General features: G+C 40.3%; 2 protein-coding genes across 2 annotated transcripts; one reads left to right on the top strand and one right to left on the bottom strand.

Moving 5' to 3' along the window:
- Positions 1-231: 231 nt before the first annotated feature.
- Positions 232-4,711, bottom strand: ppp6c (protein phosphatase 6, catalytic subunit). Its single transcript, XM_083783824.1, has 7 exons — positions 4,580-4,711; positions 3,827-3,922; positions 3,394-3,459; positions 3,142-3,283; positions 2,916-2,995; positions 2,474-2,683; positions 232-808 (listed from the first exon to the last, which is right to left on the bottom strand). Exons 1-7 carry the CDS (start codon positions 4,652-4,654, stop codon positions 560-562), a joined length of 918 nt encoding a protein of 305 aa, XP_083639950.1. The 5' UTR covers positions 4,655-4,711; the 3' UTR covers positions 232-559.
- A 2,581-nt stretch (positions 4,712-7,292) lies between these two features.
- On the top strand, positions 7,293-11,086 carry rpl35 (ribosomal protein L35). Its single transcript, XM_083784699.1, has 4 exons — positions 7,293-7,392; positions 8,905-9,041; positions 10,075-10,156; positions 10,872-11,086. The coding sequence occupies exons 1-4, from the start codon at positions 7,390-7,392 to the stop codon at positions 11,019-11,021; spliced, it is 372 nt and encodes a 123-aa protein (XP_083640825.1). The 5' UTR covers positions 7,293-7,389; the 3' UTR covers positions 11,022-11,086.
- Positions 11,087-14,519: the final 3,433 nt, after the last annotated feature.

Genomic DNA, 14,519 nt, shown 5'->3' with positions numbered 1-14,519 from the left:
TTCAAATGAAACAATAGGACTATAATGATAAAAGCAATTTTTGCTTTTGTGCAGTGCTTCATCGTTAATTATCTTACATACATTTCCATAGCAAAAATAAGATAAAACATTGTAAATAACAGTAATACACCTGGTACTTCACCACAGAGAAATTCAACCTAAAACTTATTTGCTCTTCAGAGTGAATTGATTTTTATTGTAAACTACAGAGGAGACCTAAAAAAATATGCATTTTATTTAAGGGTCAGATGACTGGGAAATTTTAGGCCTTATTCAATATAGCATTTACACAGCATTAGCAATAATGCTGTGTGCATGGACAACCAAGATCTCCTCCTTTATGTTTTTAGTTTAGAATAATGGCATTAAATATATGGTGTAGAAAATAGCTGTTGACAGTTGGCACCGAGAGCAGAAATTAGGTGGAAAAGAATACGAACTATCATACAAAATCAACATGGACTCATTAACTGCTGATGCCACTGTCACAGACACTTTCAGTCCTTTGTCTGTGACACAGAACAAATGTGACAGCTATGTTGATGTTTGTCAACTCTGATTACAAGAAATATGGGGTTGTTGTTCGGGGAGGAATAACCCTCTCAGAGTCAGGCACTGCTCTGAAGAGCTTAGGCTCTCTTGTGTTCGCATCTTTGAAGACCATAATGGAGGCGATATTGCCACAGCGGTAGCAATAATTAGGAGCGGACCACACCGTAACCAGCTTCTCATCAAACATGAATTTGTAGCCTTCGTGGACAAGCTGATGTGCCCGGCAGATCAGCTTCAGATTGTTGATGTGCACAAACTACACAATTTGGAAGAAAGTGAAAAAAGGGAGGGGAGAGACACAAAAAGAGACTGATTAGTGGGTACAAACTAACAATTGTAACAACTATCCCTACTTTTCCCTATAAATAGCATTTCCCTACAACCCAGTCCTCTCTTTTTTATTATTCTTTATTTTATTATCTAGCTCCAGTTCAACACCTCATCTACACAGGCAAGGAGCGAGCGTTCCGATGGCGATATCATGCGAAAAACGGTCCTGATATAAATAAAATAAATATAATGTAAAGTGCCTTTATCCAAGGCGCTTTACAGAGATAGTGCATTACATTCACACACACATTCACACACTGATGCCGGAGGAAACCATGCTAGGCAACAAACTGCACATCGGGAGCAATTAGGGGTTCAGAGTCTTGCTCAAGGACACTTCGACACTAACGAACTGGGAACCTTGCGGTTCCCATCCGGTCACTCTACCCCTGAGCCACCGTCTCCCCATATGGACCGCTGGAGATTGCGTTGCGACGTAGCCTGGACCAATCAAGTAACCAATAAAATTGTTTGGGGCCACGAAACCTCGCTCAGAGACCCTGCGAGCGAGTATAGAGAGGTGGACAACGTTGCTGCACGCTCACAGTACATCAGGACAGTCTCATTGAAAAACATGTATTCTAATACATGACTTCATTGTTCGCTCGCAACGCTGGCAGTGTAGATGAGGTGTAAGTTGCAAAAAAGAAATGGCATTTCGTTCTTATCATACATTATATATTATTTATTTACCAACATCTTCAGTATTACAAATAAACATAAAAGTGGCTCCAAAATCATATTTACAACATGTGCTGTTAGAGCAGCCTTTATTTATTGCTTTTTAAAGAAAATTAAATGGGTATTGAAATTTAACTTAGTTTATTGTAAGCATTTTATTGGACAATACTCAGGCTGAACTTCCATTTGTATAGTTCAAAGCTTCATTATTAATGTACCTTCAAGCCCCGAAGCTTTGCTTTTATAAAACATTTTCATCTTTTATGAAAGCAAAGCTTTGGGGCTTAAAATACATTTTAATAAAATTGGGGTCCATGAAGGTACATGCATGTTTATTGCAAAGAAAAAAAGAAAAAGAAACTTGAAAATGTTGTAATGAATAAAAGCAAGCAAGCTCTACAAATTTGAATGAAGTTACCAATCCAAGCTTTTATTTGGAGCTCTGTTGAAGCATTACCACATCTAACACTTATTTTGCCAGGCAATGTTTCAGAATAAAGGCGCTAAAAGTGCCAAGCAAATGAGACAGATTTTACTCTGAAAAGCCCCACCACCTTCCATTTCCCCTCAAAACCGTGAGGTATAATCTTCCATTACTACCTCGGGCTGTCAAGTCTCATCTCTCTCTAGAAGCGTTTATATTCCAAACAAGTTAAGTCAGAAATGAGGACAGAACAGTTCTGATCAAAAATGGACAGCGACGTAGATTCAGTTTTGTCGGGCCGTAAACAAGGAAGTCAACGGCTGTGCGCAAACTGCACATGCGCGAAACATGACGCTGATCACTTTTGGACTGGAGCCTGACAGATTTAACCTACAGGCTACACTCTGGACAATGGAGTCAGACAATTACATGACATATTGTTGACAGTTAAAGCAATTTATGACGTCTAGTGACATGATATCTCACCTCATTTGTGACCTTTGCACCAAATAGCCACCCAGCCCCCCTGGGACTTATAGCCCAGGTGTCTACATCTTCAGGGTCCGACCAGACCAGGTCACAGAACGCTCCTTTGTGGGGGATTTCCTGGTTCCGCTCGATAGTTCGAATCTGATCTAGGGTTTTTATGTCTGGTGAGAGGCCTCCATGAACACACAGAATCTGTTCATCCATCAACTGAAAATGTTACACACACATATTTTAATGTTAAGGTAAGGTTTACAAACTCACTTTAAATGTAGGTCTCCAAAAGTATGTCTAAAATTCTAATATTAGTTAGATACTGTTAGTTTAATATTGCCAATATGCTAACAATTGTAGAAAATAAATGTAATGTGGAAGACTTATTCATGATGTGGTTCCCAAGTCAAGACTTAAACAATAATAATTGTCAATCTCTAATACTCACTGCTGCAACTGTTAGCATGTCAAACACTTTGGTACAATAACGCCAGGCATTTGCATTCCCATATTTGGTTTGGCATTCATCTGAAAGATGAAAAATAGAGCTGTTAACTTAAAACAGGCATAATGGCATCTACTCAGACTCAGGAGTCAGGGAGTGAAAATGGGTTTCATTCAATATCACTATAAAAATAACTTGTTGACAGCCAATATTTTTTTAAATGTCTCACCGTAAAAGCCATAGACTTGGGTGATCTGTCTACTTTCATGGTTTCCGCGGAGGAGTGTAATGCGGTCAGGCCATTTTGCCTTCAACACCAGCAGGTATGTGAATGTCTCCAAGCTATAATATCCTCTGTCAACAAAGTCACCCTTAAAAGAGAACAAGTAAAACAGACTTTGTTGTGGTTATTTTGTTAGAAAATTCAAGATCTAGCAGAGGAATGACTTCAAGGTGTGAATTAATGTGTAATAATACCTACCATAAATATGTAATTTGTGTCTGGGACCTGTCCACCAGTTCTGAAGAGTTCGCAAAGATCATAAAACTGAAAGAAAATAAGGAAAGACATTTAAACTGAGACCACTTTTTTCCCACAGGCATGGGATCTATGGACCTCGGCTAGAAAAAAACAAAACAATTACAGGGCATAATACTGGTTGATTTTTGCATTAGTGTTGCTGTAATAACATAGATTTTGACATCTAATATTTAGGTTCTTCAATCAACAACGAATGACAGAATGTAAATAATATTATAAAATACAACATTGTGTGAACAGCAACCCACTTTACTTTGTAATAAATTATTTAAAAACATGCAGCAGTCGCTAAAGGACAGGTTGCATGAACACGTAGGGCAATATTACTTACAATAGAAATACCATTTCCCACCCACAGAAATTGTGTTTTTACCTGTCCGTGTATGTCACCACACACTGTCACAGGAGTAGACACAGGCTGCACGTTTGATTCCTCCAGGAGAAGGTCGCACACATAGTCACATAACCTCTGTAGAGATTGAAAACAAACACACACTCAGTCAGTCACATAAACATCTGTTGAGATTAAAAACAAACGCACACATACATGTGTGTGTCATAATTATGTAACCTAGTAACCTCTGTAGAGATTGAAAACAATTAAACAAACCAAAGGTTCCTGTTTTAGACAAAACTGAACAACCCAACGATTGTGGCAGGCTATCTGCAAATTGCAGACCTGACACCGAGGTAGTAACACCGAGGGGAATCGGTCTAAAGAAGATCATAAAACAATACAAAAACGTGCCATTAATGCCAACTAACGGCAGATCAGTCAGATCTGCTGTTAACGTTAGTTAGCTAGCTGACAGACACATTCAGCCACCATTAGCCATAATCGACAGCTCAGACAGCAGTCAAATAAGAACCCGTTCAAACTGTGACTTTAACGTTATGCGTTAGCGGTTAACCTTCAGATATGATAGATAATGATATTAAAAGGCATTACAATTTTACTTCCTAAACCGATGGGGGTGACGTTAGCAAGCTAACGAACGTTAGCTAGCTACCTAAGCTAACGTTAGCTATGCTACACTAAAGAACAGACAAATGGGGCTAACGCTTTTTGGATTTGGTATTACGATATGTGACTTACTCAAAGACACTACGACAAACGCATAGTTACCTTGAGGTCGTTTTCTGGTAGATATTTACACTGCTTTGCGATCTCAGCATATTTATCGAGATCTAGAGGCGCCATTGTAGCCACCACCAAAATGTTATGCGCATGCAACTTCCTTACTACTCTCCCCCAGTCAGTCCCACTGTCACAGCACAGATGAATACAAGAAGACTCACCCCGTTTCTGTTTTCCTCCCAGAATTTCCCCCAGTGAGGGGTGGGAGAGGCTGGACAGCAGACGGCTGGACTTTGAGTTTCTCTAACTGTAAACTTTCATGACAGCATTATAAATATTAATATAATTTATGAAAAGCTACTACAGTGAAGTCTGCTCACAGAAGTTGTTGTAGGGTATGTGGGGATTATCTGACGAGGTACCATTTGAGGGGGAAAAAACCTTACATAATATACTAAATAATACTAAATAGTTTATAGGGTCAATATAAGTAATATAATATAGCCTTTCCACTGGAGTATCTTTTTATATTTTTCCAAAAAGAATACAAACAGCCAATAGCACATTACAAAGTTATCCCCCTCACTGGGGAAATTCCGGGAGGAAAACGGGCAGGCACCGGGGCGAGTCTTCTTGTTACCCTAAAGACAGGTACTGTGTTTCTTGACCTCACAGCAGCCTATGATACTGTCTGGCACAAAGGCCTCATACTAAAGCTCACAAAGGTGCTCCCTTCTTGGGCAACAGCAATTATCCAAACTCTGCTGACCAACCGGAGGTTCAGAGTCCACCTCGGACAGAACACAAGTGCATGGAGAACACAGCGAAATGGACTCCCGCAAGGCTCAGTTCTAGCTCCAACCCTGTTCAACATCTACACAAATGACCTACCAACCACCAAATCCCGCAAATTCATCTATGCTGACGACATCTGTCTGGCATTTCAAGCACCAGACTTTGACCCACTGGAACAAGTGCTCACCAAAGACCTCTCCAAACTGGACCAGTTCTGCAAAACATGGCGCCTAATACCGAGCCCAGCAAAAACTGTCTCCAGTGTATTCCATCTCCACAACGCTAAAGCTGCCAGAGAACTAGACATCTACCTGAGTGGACTCAAACTGAAGCATGCACCCTATCCAACCTACCTTGGTGTGACCCTCGACAGAACTCTGTCCTTCAAGGAACACCTAAAAGGGACGGCAGCTAAGGTGAAGTCCAGAAACAATCTGCTCTGCAAACTTGCTGGTGCAAAATGGGGGGCGGCAGCCTCCACACTGCGCACCTCAGCACTGGCCCTGTCATACTCTGCAGCAGAATATTGCGCCCCTGTCTGGTCTAGGTCATCACACACACACACACACCAAGTGGACAGCCAGCTCAATACCACCATGAGAACCATAACCGGGACTATTCGCGCGAGCAGCAGTCTCTCAAAGGATGCTTCAAAAGGTCAAAGTCTCTCCCCATCTACCAATCCATGCAGACATATTCAACCCACCCACTGCTCGACTCCCATCGAGACGACCAATTTGGAGGAACCCCCCATCAGCTGACTTCACCATCAAATCAGCTTGGAAAAGGGAATGGGAGTCCAATGAGGTCCCAAACAAACACCTGGTGTCAGACCCCAACCAACAGGGCCCTGGTACCACCCTCCCAAGGAGACAGTGGTCTACGCTCAATAGATTCAGGACTGGACATGGCCCCTGCTTGGCCAGCCTCCACAAATGGGTTATGGGGCAGTAGCCCAAGCCCACTGTGTGCGTGTGGTGAGGAGCAAACTATGAAGCACATCATAGAAGTTTGTCCTCTCCAAAGACTGGAAGGAGGATTAATTACCGCAGACCAGGAGGCAACCGTTTGGCTTAAGGACTTTGCATTCGCTAAATACTAGTGCCATAGGCGGAGCTTGAACTTGACGCCTGGGGGTGCGACTGCTTGGCCAACGACACCCGACACACTCGATTTCTTTGACCTTTATTTATTATTTTAGCGTTTTTACAATGCCCTAACCCCTAAAAATGAGTTATTTAGGTAGTACAGCAGCTCACACACATACACACATGCACTACAGCCATATAGCGAGTCACCATATCATGATAAGAGAGATGATTACAAACTACAGTCAGAAGTTAAGTTAAAAAAAAAATAAAAAAAAATGAAAACTTTTTTTTTTTTTTTTTGCCAGGGGGTGCAGTGCACCCCCTGAACCCCCTCAAGCTCCGACCATGACTAGTGCCCATCTACCCTGTATCCTTTCCAAATCTGGTGTTATACTAGTAGTCATGCAACGGGTGGCGCTGATTGCATTTGGTCAGAGGGAGCACTAAAACGGGAGGCGAAGAAGAATGCCTCGGAAGCAGTGTTGCCATGTCCGCTTATTATAAGAGACTGGGCTTATTTTTCTATAAAGTTGCTTGTTAATAATTCTTAGTAGTTCGTAGTTGCGACAGTGTTGGGCTAAAGTGTAATTGCTTATTTGGGCTTGTTTCCTAATGTTTAAACCATTGATTCTCATAGAGTGCATACAGTGACATTTTCATGCCCCCAGATGAATGCATTTGTCCAGCTAAAGCAGTAGTCTAATAAGCACCCTACTCCCTACATATAGAAATATGTTTGACAGGGTCCAGACAAGCTATGAAGGCAGGGAACCGGATATAAAATTGGTGTTAAAACATTGTGTTTGTCATTCCCCCCCCCCCCCCAAATAGCCCAGTCGCCTCTTTTTGGGCTTGTTTTTCGTAGAGCTGGTTGGCTTGTTTCTCTCACACAATCTGGCAACACTGTCCGGAAGCTACTTTTTGTGAGCACGCGCTCCGTCCGGCCTTTCCAACGGGGCAGCGTCAAGCAACATGGTGAGAGAGAAGCGCAGCTTGTCATCAAATCATAAAAATATCCTATTTATCGATCAGCAAACGACCACAACTGCACATATTACTCTACATGAACACCTTATGCGAGCATTGATGTGTGTACGGAGTAACAACGGCGCATACATTTTGACAAAGCCGTTAAATTGTCTGACGCTGTAAAACAGCCACTGTTTGCTATCGCGCATGCTATGCTAGCACGCTAGCTGATGTCGGGGATCTGTGAAACGGGTTCCCGTCGCAACATTCCATGCTGCTTTTTGATATTAATTTCTTACCAATATAATTATAACCACCAGGGAACGTAAACTAAATGACTAATCTATACTGCGTATCGTTGACATAGTGTAGGATTCTAGTAAATAACGTTGCGGCCTATTAACGCCAACGCTTCGAGTTAGTGCTTAAAGCCTCTATTCCGTAGTACTGTGCTGTACTGTGGCGTCAGTTTGTCGAGATTTCTTAATTTCTTTAGACCAATATATATATTTTTTTGATCATTACAACGTCTGAATATTTAGTTAATGGAACTTTTTTTTAGCAACCGTCCGACGTCTTTAGGAATGAGGCCACGATATGTCCGTTTTAAGTGGTTCACTTTTGTTCGTACTAGTTTTGCGCATTGTGAAAAACGGTTCTTAATTAACGCGCACTTTCCATCGTGGCAGATGGAAAATTGTTTCCCATTTTCTGGTGCATGGCATCCAAAGTCTAAGATGATTATTGTTGAGCTGATGTTTTGCTGATGCATTTTCAACAACTGCTTACCAAAAGACTGAGACCTGAGATTGCCTTGAATGTCACTGATAATGGGTTTTTGTTTTTTGAGGTTTGGGTTGTGTAGTTACTTTGCCATGATGCAACTCCAAATGTGGACAAGAAATAAAAAATAACTGCTCCAGTGATTAGAAATTGATAATTCAAAATATGCTCCTCATTGACTTACATTGTAGCTAAAACAGCTCTCAAAGTCACTCTTTTAGTACGTAAACAAACACAAACAATGTTGATTCAGACACTATAGAGCATCACTAAAACTCACATGGTTTTATTTTTTCATAAAAATGTTATCTTCCTATTGATTTGTCCATTTTATTGGGAAGAAAACCCGGACTGGATCCGTGGATCCGGATCCAGATCTTCAAATAGTAAAATCAACAGGAATTTTAACATTTTTATGAAAAGTTTTGGTGATGCTCTATATTGTCTGAATCAACATTGTTTGTTTGTTTACGTACTAAAAGAGTGACTTTGAGAGCTGTTTTAGCTACAATGTAAGTCAATGAGGAGCATATTTTGAATTATCAATTTCTAATCACTGGAGCAGTTATTTTTTATTTCTTGTCCACATTTGGAGTTGCATCATGGCAAAGTAACTACACAACCCAAACCTCAAAAGTGTTCTTACCCTTTAACAATTGCCTACCCAGAAGTTTTGAAGCAATAAACATCAAGGGTGAGGTTTCAACATTTAATTTTACAATCTTTTTTTTTAAGGCTAAGATTAAGGCGAGAGATCTGAGGGGCAAGAAGAAGGAAGAGCTGTTGAAACAGTTGGACGACCTGAAGAATGAGTTGTCCCAGCTTCGTGTTGCCAAAGTGACAGGCGGAGCTGCCTCCAAACTCTCCAAGATGTGAGTATTTCATGTATCCCCAATGATCAGTGCTTAGCTTTGCTGGTAACTTAACCTCACACACACAACTGTCGATTCATCCACAACCTCATTGGTGCATGGCGTCTATGATGATATTTGTTGAGCTGATGTTTTGCTGAAGCATTTTCAACAACTGCTTACCAAAAGACTGAGACATGACATAAGCCTGCATATATAACTATGTCAAGAAAATGACATTCGTACACATTTCAGTAAATCGTTTGTCTTGAACACTATCAATTTAACCTCACTGTCTGCCTTTCATCATTCTGTTCAAAATTAAGTTTGAAGTTGAACTATGTAAAAACTGGACGATGTAGGTCTACTCTAGGCATGTTGATGTTGTAAAGCTGACATTTATCTGCATAAGGATTTAAAGTATTGGGCTTACAACACATGCATTTCTCTGTCAAGGATTAATTTGTTCGAGCTTTTGAGTTGGTAATAAAACTACTTTCAAACCTAGTTTGAACGTGGTAGTTCGAGCGGCATGACTACACAAAGTCAATGCAAAGACGAGACGCTGTGCGCACTGACTGACTGTAGTTTTATTCATCCAAAAGCTATATTCAAGCCCTTTGCACATGCATAGGAATGAATTTGGCTGCTCATAAATATTTCAGTAACAGGAATTATGTATTGTCTTTGGTGTTCTCTAGCTCGGCCGTACGTGATTTTCTTTATTTTTTGTAACGAACGCTGGCCTGCACGACAAGTAAAGCGACTGTTAATCGTGTAGCTTGTTCATAAAATGTAAAAAAAAAAAAAAAAAATCAACAATTTGGCAACCACTGATTGAAGTGAAAATCTGCCACTTTATAATGGTGGTCGTCCGATAAGTATGTTAGGAGATGGAATTGGTTATGAGAGTGGTCGAAACATTTTCATTTTTGTTTGGTAAGACTGTCGTAAAATGACTCCCAATGGTGTTCACAAAGAATGTTGATTTCTTAAACATGAATATTAATGTCATATGGCCTCCTGTTAATGAAACCTTACTCTTCCTCCTCAGCTGTGTCGTCCGCAAATCTATTGCCAGGGTCCTGACTGTCATCAACCAGACACAGAAAGAGAACCTCAGGAAGTTCTACAAGGTGAGAGTGGTGTTACCCGTTGAACCATATTCACATGGAATCATGGCAAACTGACCACTAACTATGGTCCATACTAATGTTTTGGACACACAGCTACCACTTGTAGGACATTGTTTTCCTCTTCATTGGTGCATGGCGTCTTTATTCAAAGATGATATCTGTTGAGCTGATGTTTTGCTGATGCATTTTCAACAACTGCTTACCAAAAGACTGAGACTTGAGATTGCCGTCATCTCCTTGATAGTGGGGTTTTGTTAATATTTCATTGCTTCAAATGCACAGAAAATTACATATGAGATGTAAACAAAAGTGCTTTTTAGGCTGTTAAAAAAATAAAAGAAGAAATTGTCCACTTCAGATCAACGTACATGACATGTTTGGTTTGTCTTAACCCATTCTGAACGGGAACCCATTTTGGTGTTGGCATCATGTTATGCTTTAGCTATTGAAAAATAGCAGATCTACAAGCTCATATCGCGCCACAGAGTGGCGCGATACGAGCTTGTAGGTCTGCTATTTTTGAAAAATCGAAGAGCGACTGACATTTTTAGAATCTGATCTCAGGTCAGAATGGGTTCATCAGACCAGTGTGTGTCCGGCGGAAACCTCGTATGAATCTGATCTCAGGTCAGAATGGGTTAATAGTATTGACCTATTCCTTTGCTCTAATTGGTGTCCCTGATGTTAAATACTTTGATTATCCTTTTCCTTTCAGGGCAAGAAGTACAAGCCCCTGGACCTGAGGCCCAAGAAGACCAGAGCTATCCGCCGCGAGCTCACCAAACATGAGTCCAGCCTCAAGACCAGGAAGCAGCAGAAGAAGGACCTCCTTTACTCTATGCGCAAATTTGCAGTCAAAGCTTAAAATGCTTTTTGTGTCATGGTTAACATTTTTTGGTTTAAAAAATTAAAATAAAACCATAAAAAAAAGACACGTTTTGGGTTTGTTTTATTAAGTAATATAATAATCACTAGTCTGGAACTTTGGGTAGTAATGGCTGAAATGGTTGTCCTGATCCGTTATAGAGGGTATGTGTGTGATGCCATCAGTGTCAAACTACTTTTCTGGCCATGATACTAGCCCTAAACCCATACATCCAAACAAAAGTCTGATTGCATTAAACTACATTAAGCTCACTTTGCCACTATTACCCATTCACTTTATGCATGCGCATACCCTCTATTGCCATATCAGTGAGTTTTTGGCAATGAAATGTTTTTGAAAAGATGAAATGTATAATTGTTTTCTGTCTGCATGATAGCTTGAAATACTATTCTACCAGATTAACTTTACAGTTCAGATCTCCATTGCCTTCATTATTTCACATTGAAATAAGTTGTGCATTATGTTTGCCAAATTGTTTGGCTGAGAAATGTTTATTGAACTATGCACTGTAATACTTCAGTGTGACCATATTTTACTTGATGTATAATTGGAGAATATTGGGTAATGAGAGGAGGTGCATAATTGAGAATTCAGGGTTCCTGGAAGGAAAAAAAATCATTTTATAATCTTGTTCTACATGGATGAAATGTAACTGAGCACCAACTTAAGTAGGCCTATATAAATTGACTCCATAATGTCTAGTCATAATACAAATCACAAATGTATACAAAGTGGAACTTTACAATTATGTCTAATTCGTCTATCTATGCCCTTATGTGCCTACTAGTCTTAATAGAAATCGCACATGTGTTGTAATCGCTGTGCACAAGGGGGTGCCATAGAGCCACATTTGGATGCATCAAAACTGCATGTCGCCCCAAAACAAATGGTCATCTTGAGGTCATTTAAATATCGAGTCCAGACCAGGTATAAAAAATCTTTGTTTTGTCCAATGATGTACTAACTTGACAATAAGAATAAGCAGCCATATGTTTTATTTTGTGATATTTTCAGTAGTGTTAAGTTAAGTATTTCAGGGTGGACATTTTATGGACCGATCATCATCTGTATTCAACATTAGGTCAAGAGGCTGCAGTGAAAGCCATGACAATAAGGGGTTATATTTTTAAAGCACAACTAATCTGACTAATTAGGGGTACGGTTGTACAAAACAAAGATTACACAGAATATCTGCTGTTGGGCAGAAACCAACTATGTCCAAAATATTAACTTTTTAGGAAATGTCGTCAAAGTTGGTCTGTTGGTATGGTGACTTTAAGATATTCCTTGAATGTATTAACATTCAATCATTTCAATGTTAATATTAACATGATGTAAAGTGATGTATATTAACATCACTTTACCAAAATCCAGCTCAAGTGGAGTTGGGAGGTTTTTGACCATTACGGAGATGTTGTTTTGTCCATCATTGATTTGAGAATGACGAAGCACTTGCTAATACTTTTCATTGGTTCAATGTTTGTAAAGAAACCCACACAGAAAGGGTGTTCAATAGCAGTAATTTATATAAAATAAAAGGGAAACATGGTGATAGTTTCGTTTCTGCCCAACAGCGAAGATGTGTACCTGTGATGTAGCCTAGTATTTATTTTAGACTCGTATATGTATTTAATCGATTTTGACATTTTTCAATCTACGAATTTTAAGTGTTCAATTCCCTGAGTTGGGAGGGCCCCTTAGTGCTCCGAAAATATACAAATAGCTAATATAAGGTGCTTACCCTGAAGCCCCAAATGTTAGAGAGGCCTACGGGGTGCTTGTGCAATGTATTAGTTCGTAGTTTTCAAAATATGTTTCAATCCCGTCTGTGGCCGATTCTATCGGAAATTCCCAATGGCCATAGGATGGCGGTAGTGAGGGGGCGCATCCGGTGAAAACCGGGATTACGCTCAACGTAAACAGGAAGTAAACGGGATTAAAACACGTCTTTATTGAAAACTACGGACTAATACATTGCACAAGCACCCCGTAGGCCTCTCTAACATTTGGCGCATCAGGGTAAGCACCTCACATTATGCATTTGTTGTACATGTTCGGAGCTCTTAGACTAAGATCTATTGGTGCCGTTCTCTCCTCCCTCAGTCAAACGCTTAGACTCTCGTAGATTCTATCTAGTAGATAGAAATGTCAAAATTGATAAATATCTACGACAAGAGTCTAAATCTTAGGCTGCCTTTGATGCTCTGTCACATCATGCATCATACCATACAGTAGCCTATGCAGTTGTAAGTGTTTCAAATTCTCGCATTTACTGAGAATTATTCTCTGCTGCACCCTGTCCATGCTTTGTTTTCGTTTTCCATGGCATGCGTAGGCCTAAGTATTTTTTCAAACTCTCCTGCTTCCTATCAGCATTCTCTGCACCATTAGCAATGTTATTCCAATTGTCTGAAGGGATCTGGATAATTACAGACGAAGTGAACACAATGGCCATCTGCTTATGATTGTTTGTGTGTGTCAGAAGTGTGACCTTTTTGGGATAACAGAAGGTTGATTGTCTGTGATGTGTGTGTTTACACATGCTTTATCATTAGGGTGCCCTATATCCTCTTCCCACTCAAAGAGAGTGACCAATGCAAATATTTGCCTTTTCTAAAAGTGGAAATAAGATCACAATATCCTCTTTAGCCTCTGGCAATTGCTCGGATCTGGGCTGGAGGGAGTGAAGCGCATACAATAGCCAATCTATTAGTTTATACAGTAGGCCTACATTCTGTCATGTTTGCTATTTTCTGACATGCCCAAACTAGTAACACCAGGTTGAAAGGTTAACATCTCTATACAGTACATTAGGATGTACGCATTAAGCTGATGCAGTTCTCCAGACTAAGAACGTAACGAGATAGACTTTCTTGAATGCATATAATGCATAACCTCTGTGTTGGCCCTGGTCTGTTGTGTTTCTGATAGTCTTGTAGAATGTAGATTATTAATGTTATCGCATTATACTGCTGTAATGCCTCCATTTCCCTAGGGAAATCACATTAAGCCTAAAGCCCTAACCTAACCACACCAAAGGGTCAAGACGGTTTTAGCGTTGTCCCTGCGGTGTGATATGTCTTGTATCTTGTTGCACGTTGACACACGTTGACCCTATAGTGATTCAACGCATGGAATTCAATGGCCCAAACCACACCAAAGGGTCAAGACAGTTTTACCGTTGACTCCTTCCTTGCAACCGTTTGGACCCAAGGAGTTGCATGGTGACCCTTTGGTGTGGTTAGGGCATTAGAGGGAGCAGGTAATGCATTCCACCTCTCACTTTGTGAACACTAGTCACATGGAAAATGTTGTTGGACATCCATGTACGGCTGTGGGAATCAAACTGACCACTCAGTCCGAGAGGCCAGTCTCTGTAGACGTTAGGCCACACCCTACAACTGACCTCTCTAGAGGTCACAGCTGTCCAACTATGAGGTAAGGCATCGTATCATCCTAAAGATACATCAGTCACTG

This window comes from Protomyctophum parallelum, assembly GCF_964188405.1.
Source record: "Protomyctophum parallelum genome assembly, chromosome: 15".
Classification (NCBI taxonomy): Eukaryota; Metazoa; Chordata; class Actinopteri; order Myctophiformes; family Myctophidae; genus Protomyctophum; species Protomyctophum parallelum.
The sequence above is the reverse complement of the archived record's forward strand: the minus strand, read 5'-3'. Positions and strand labels throughout refer to the sequence as shown.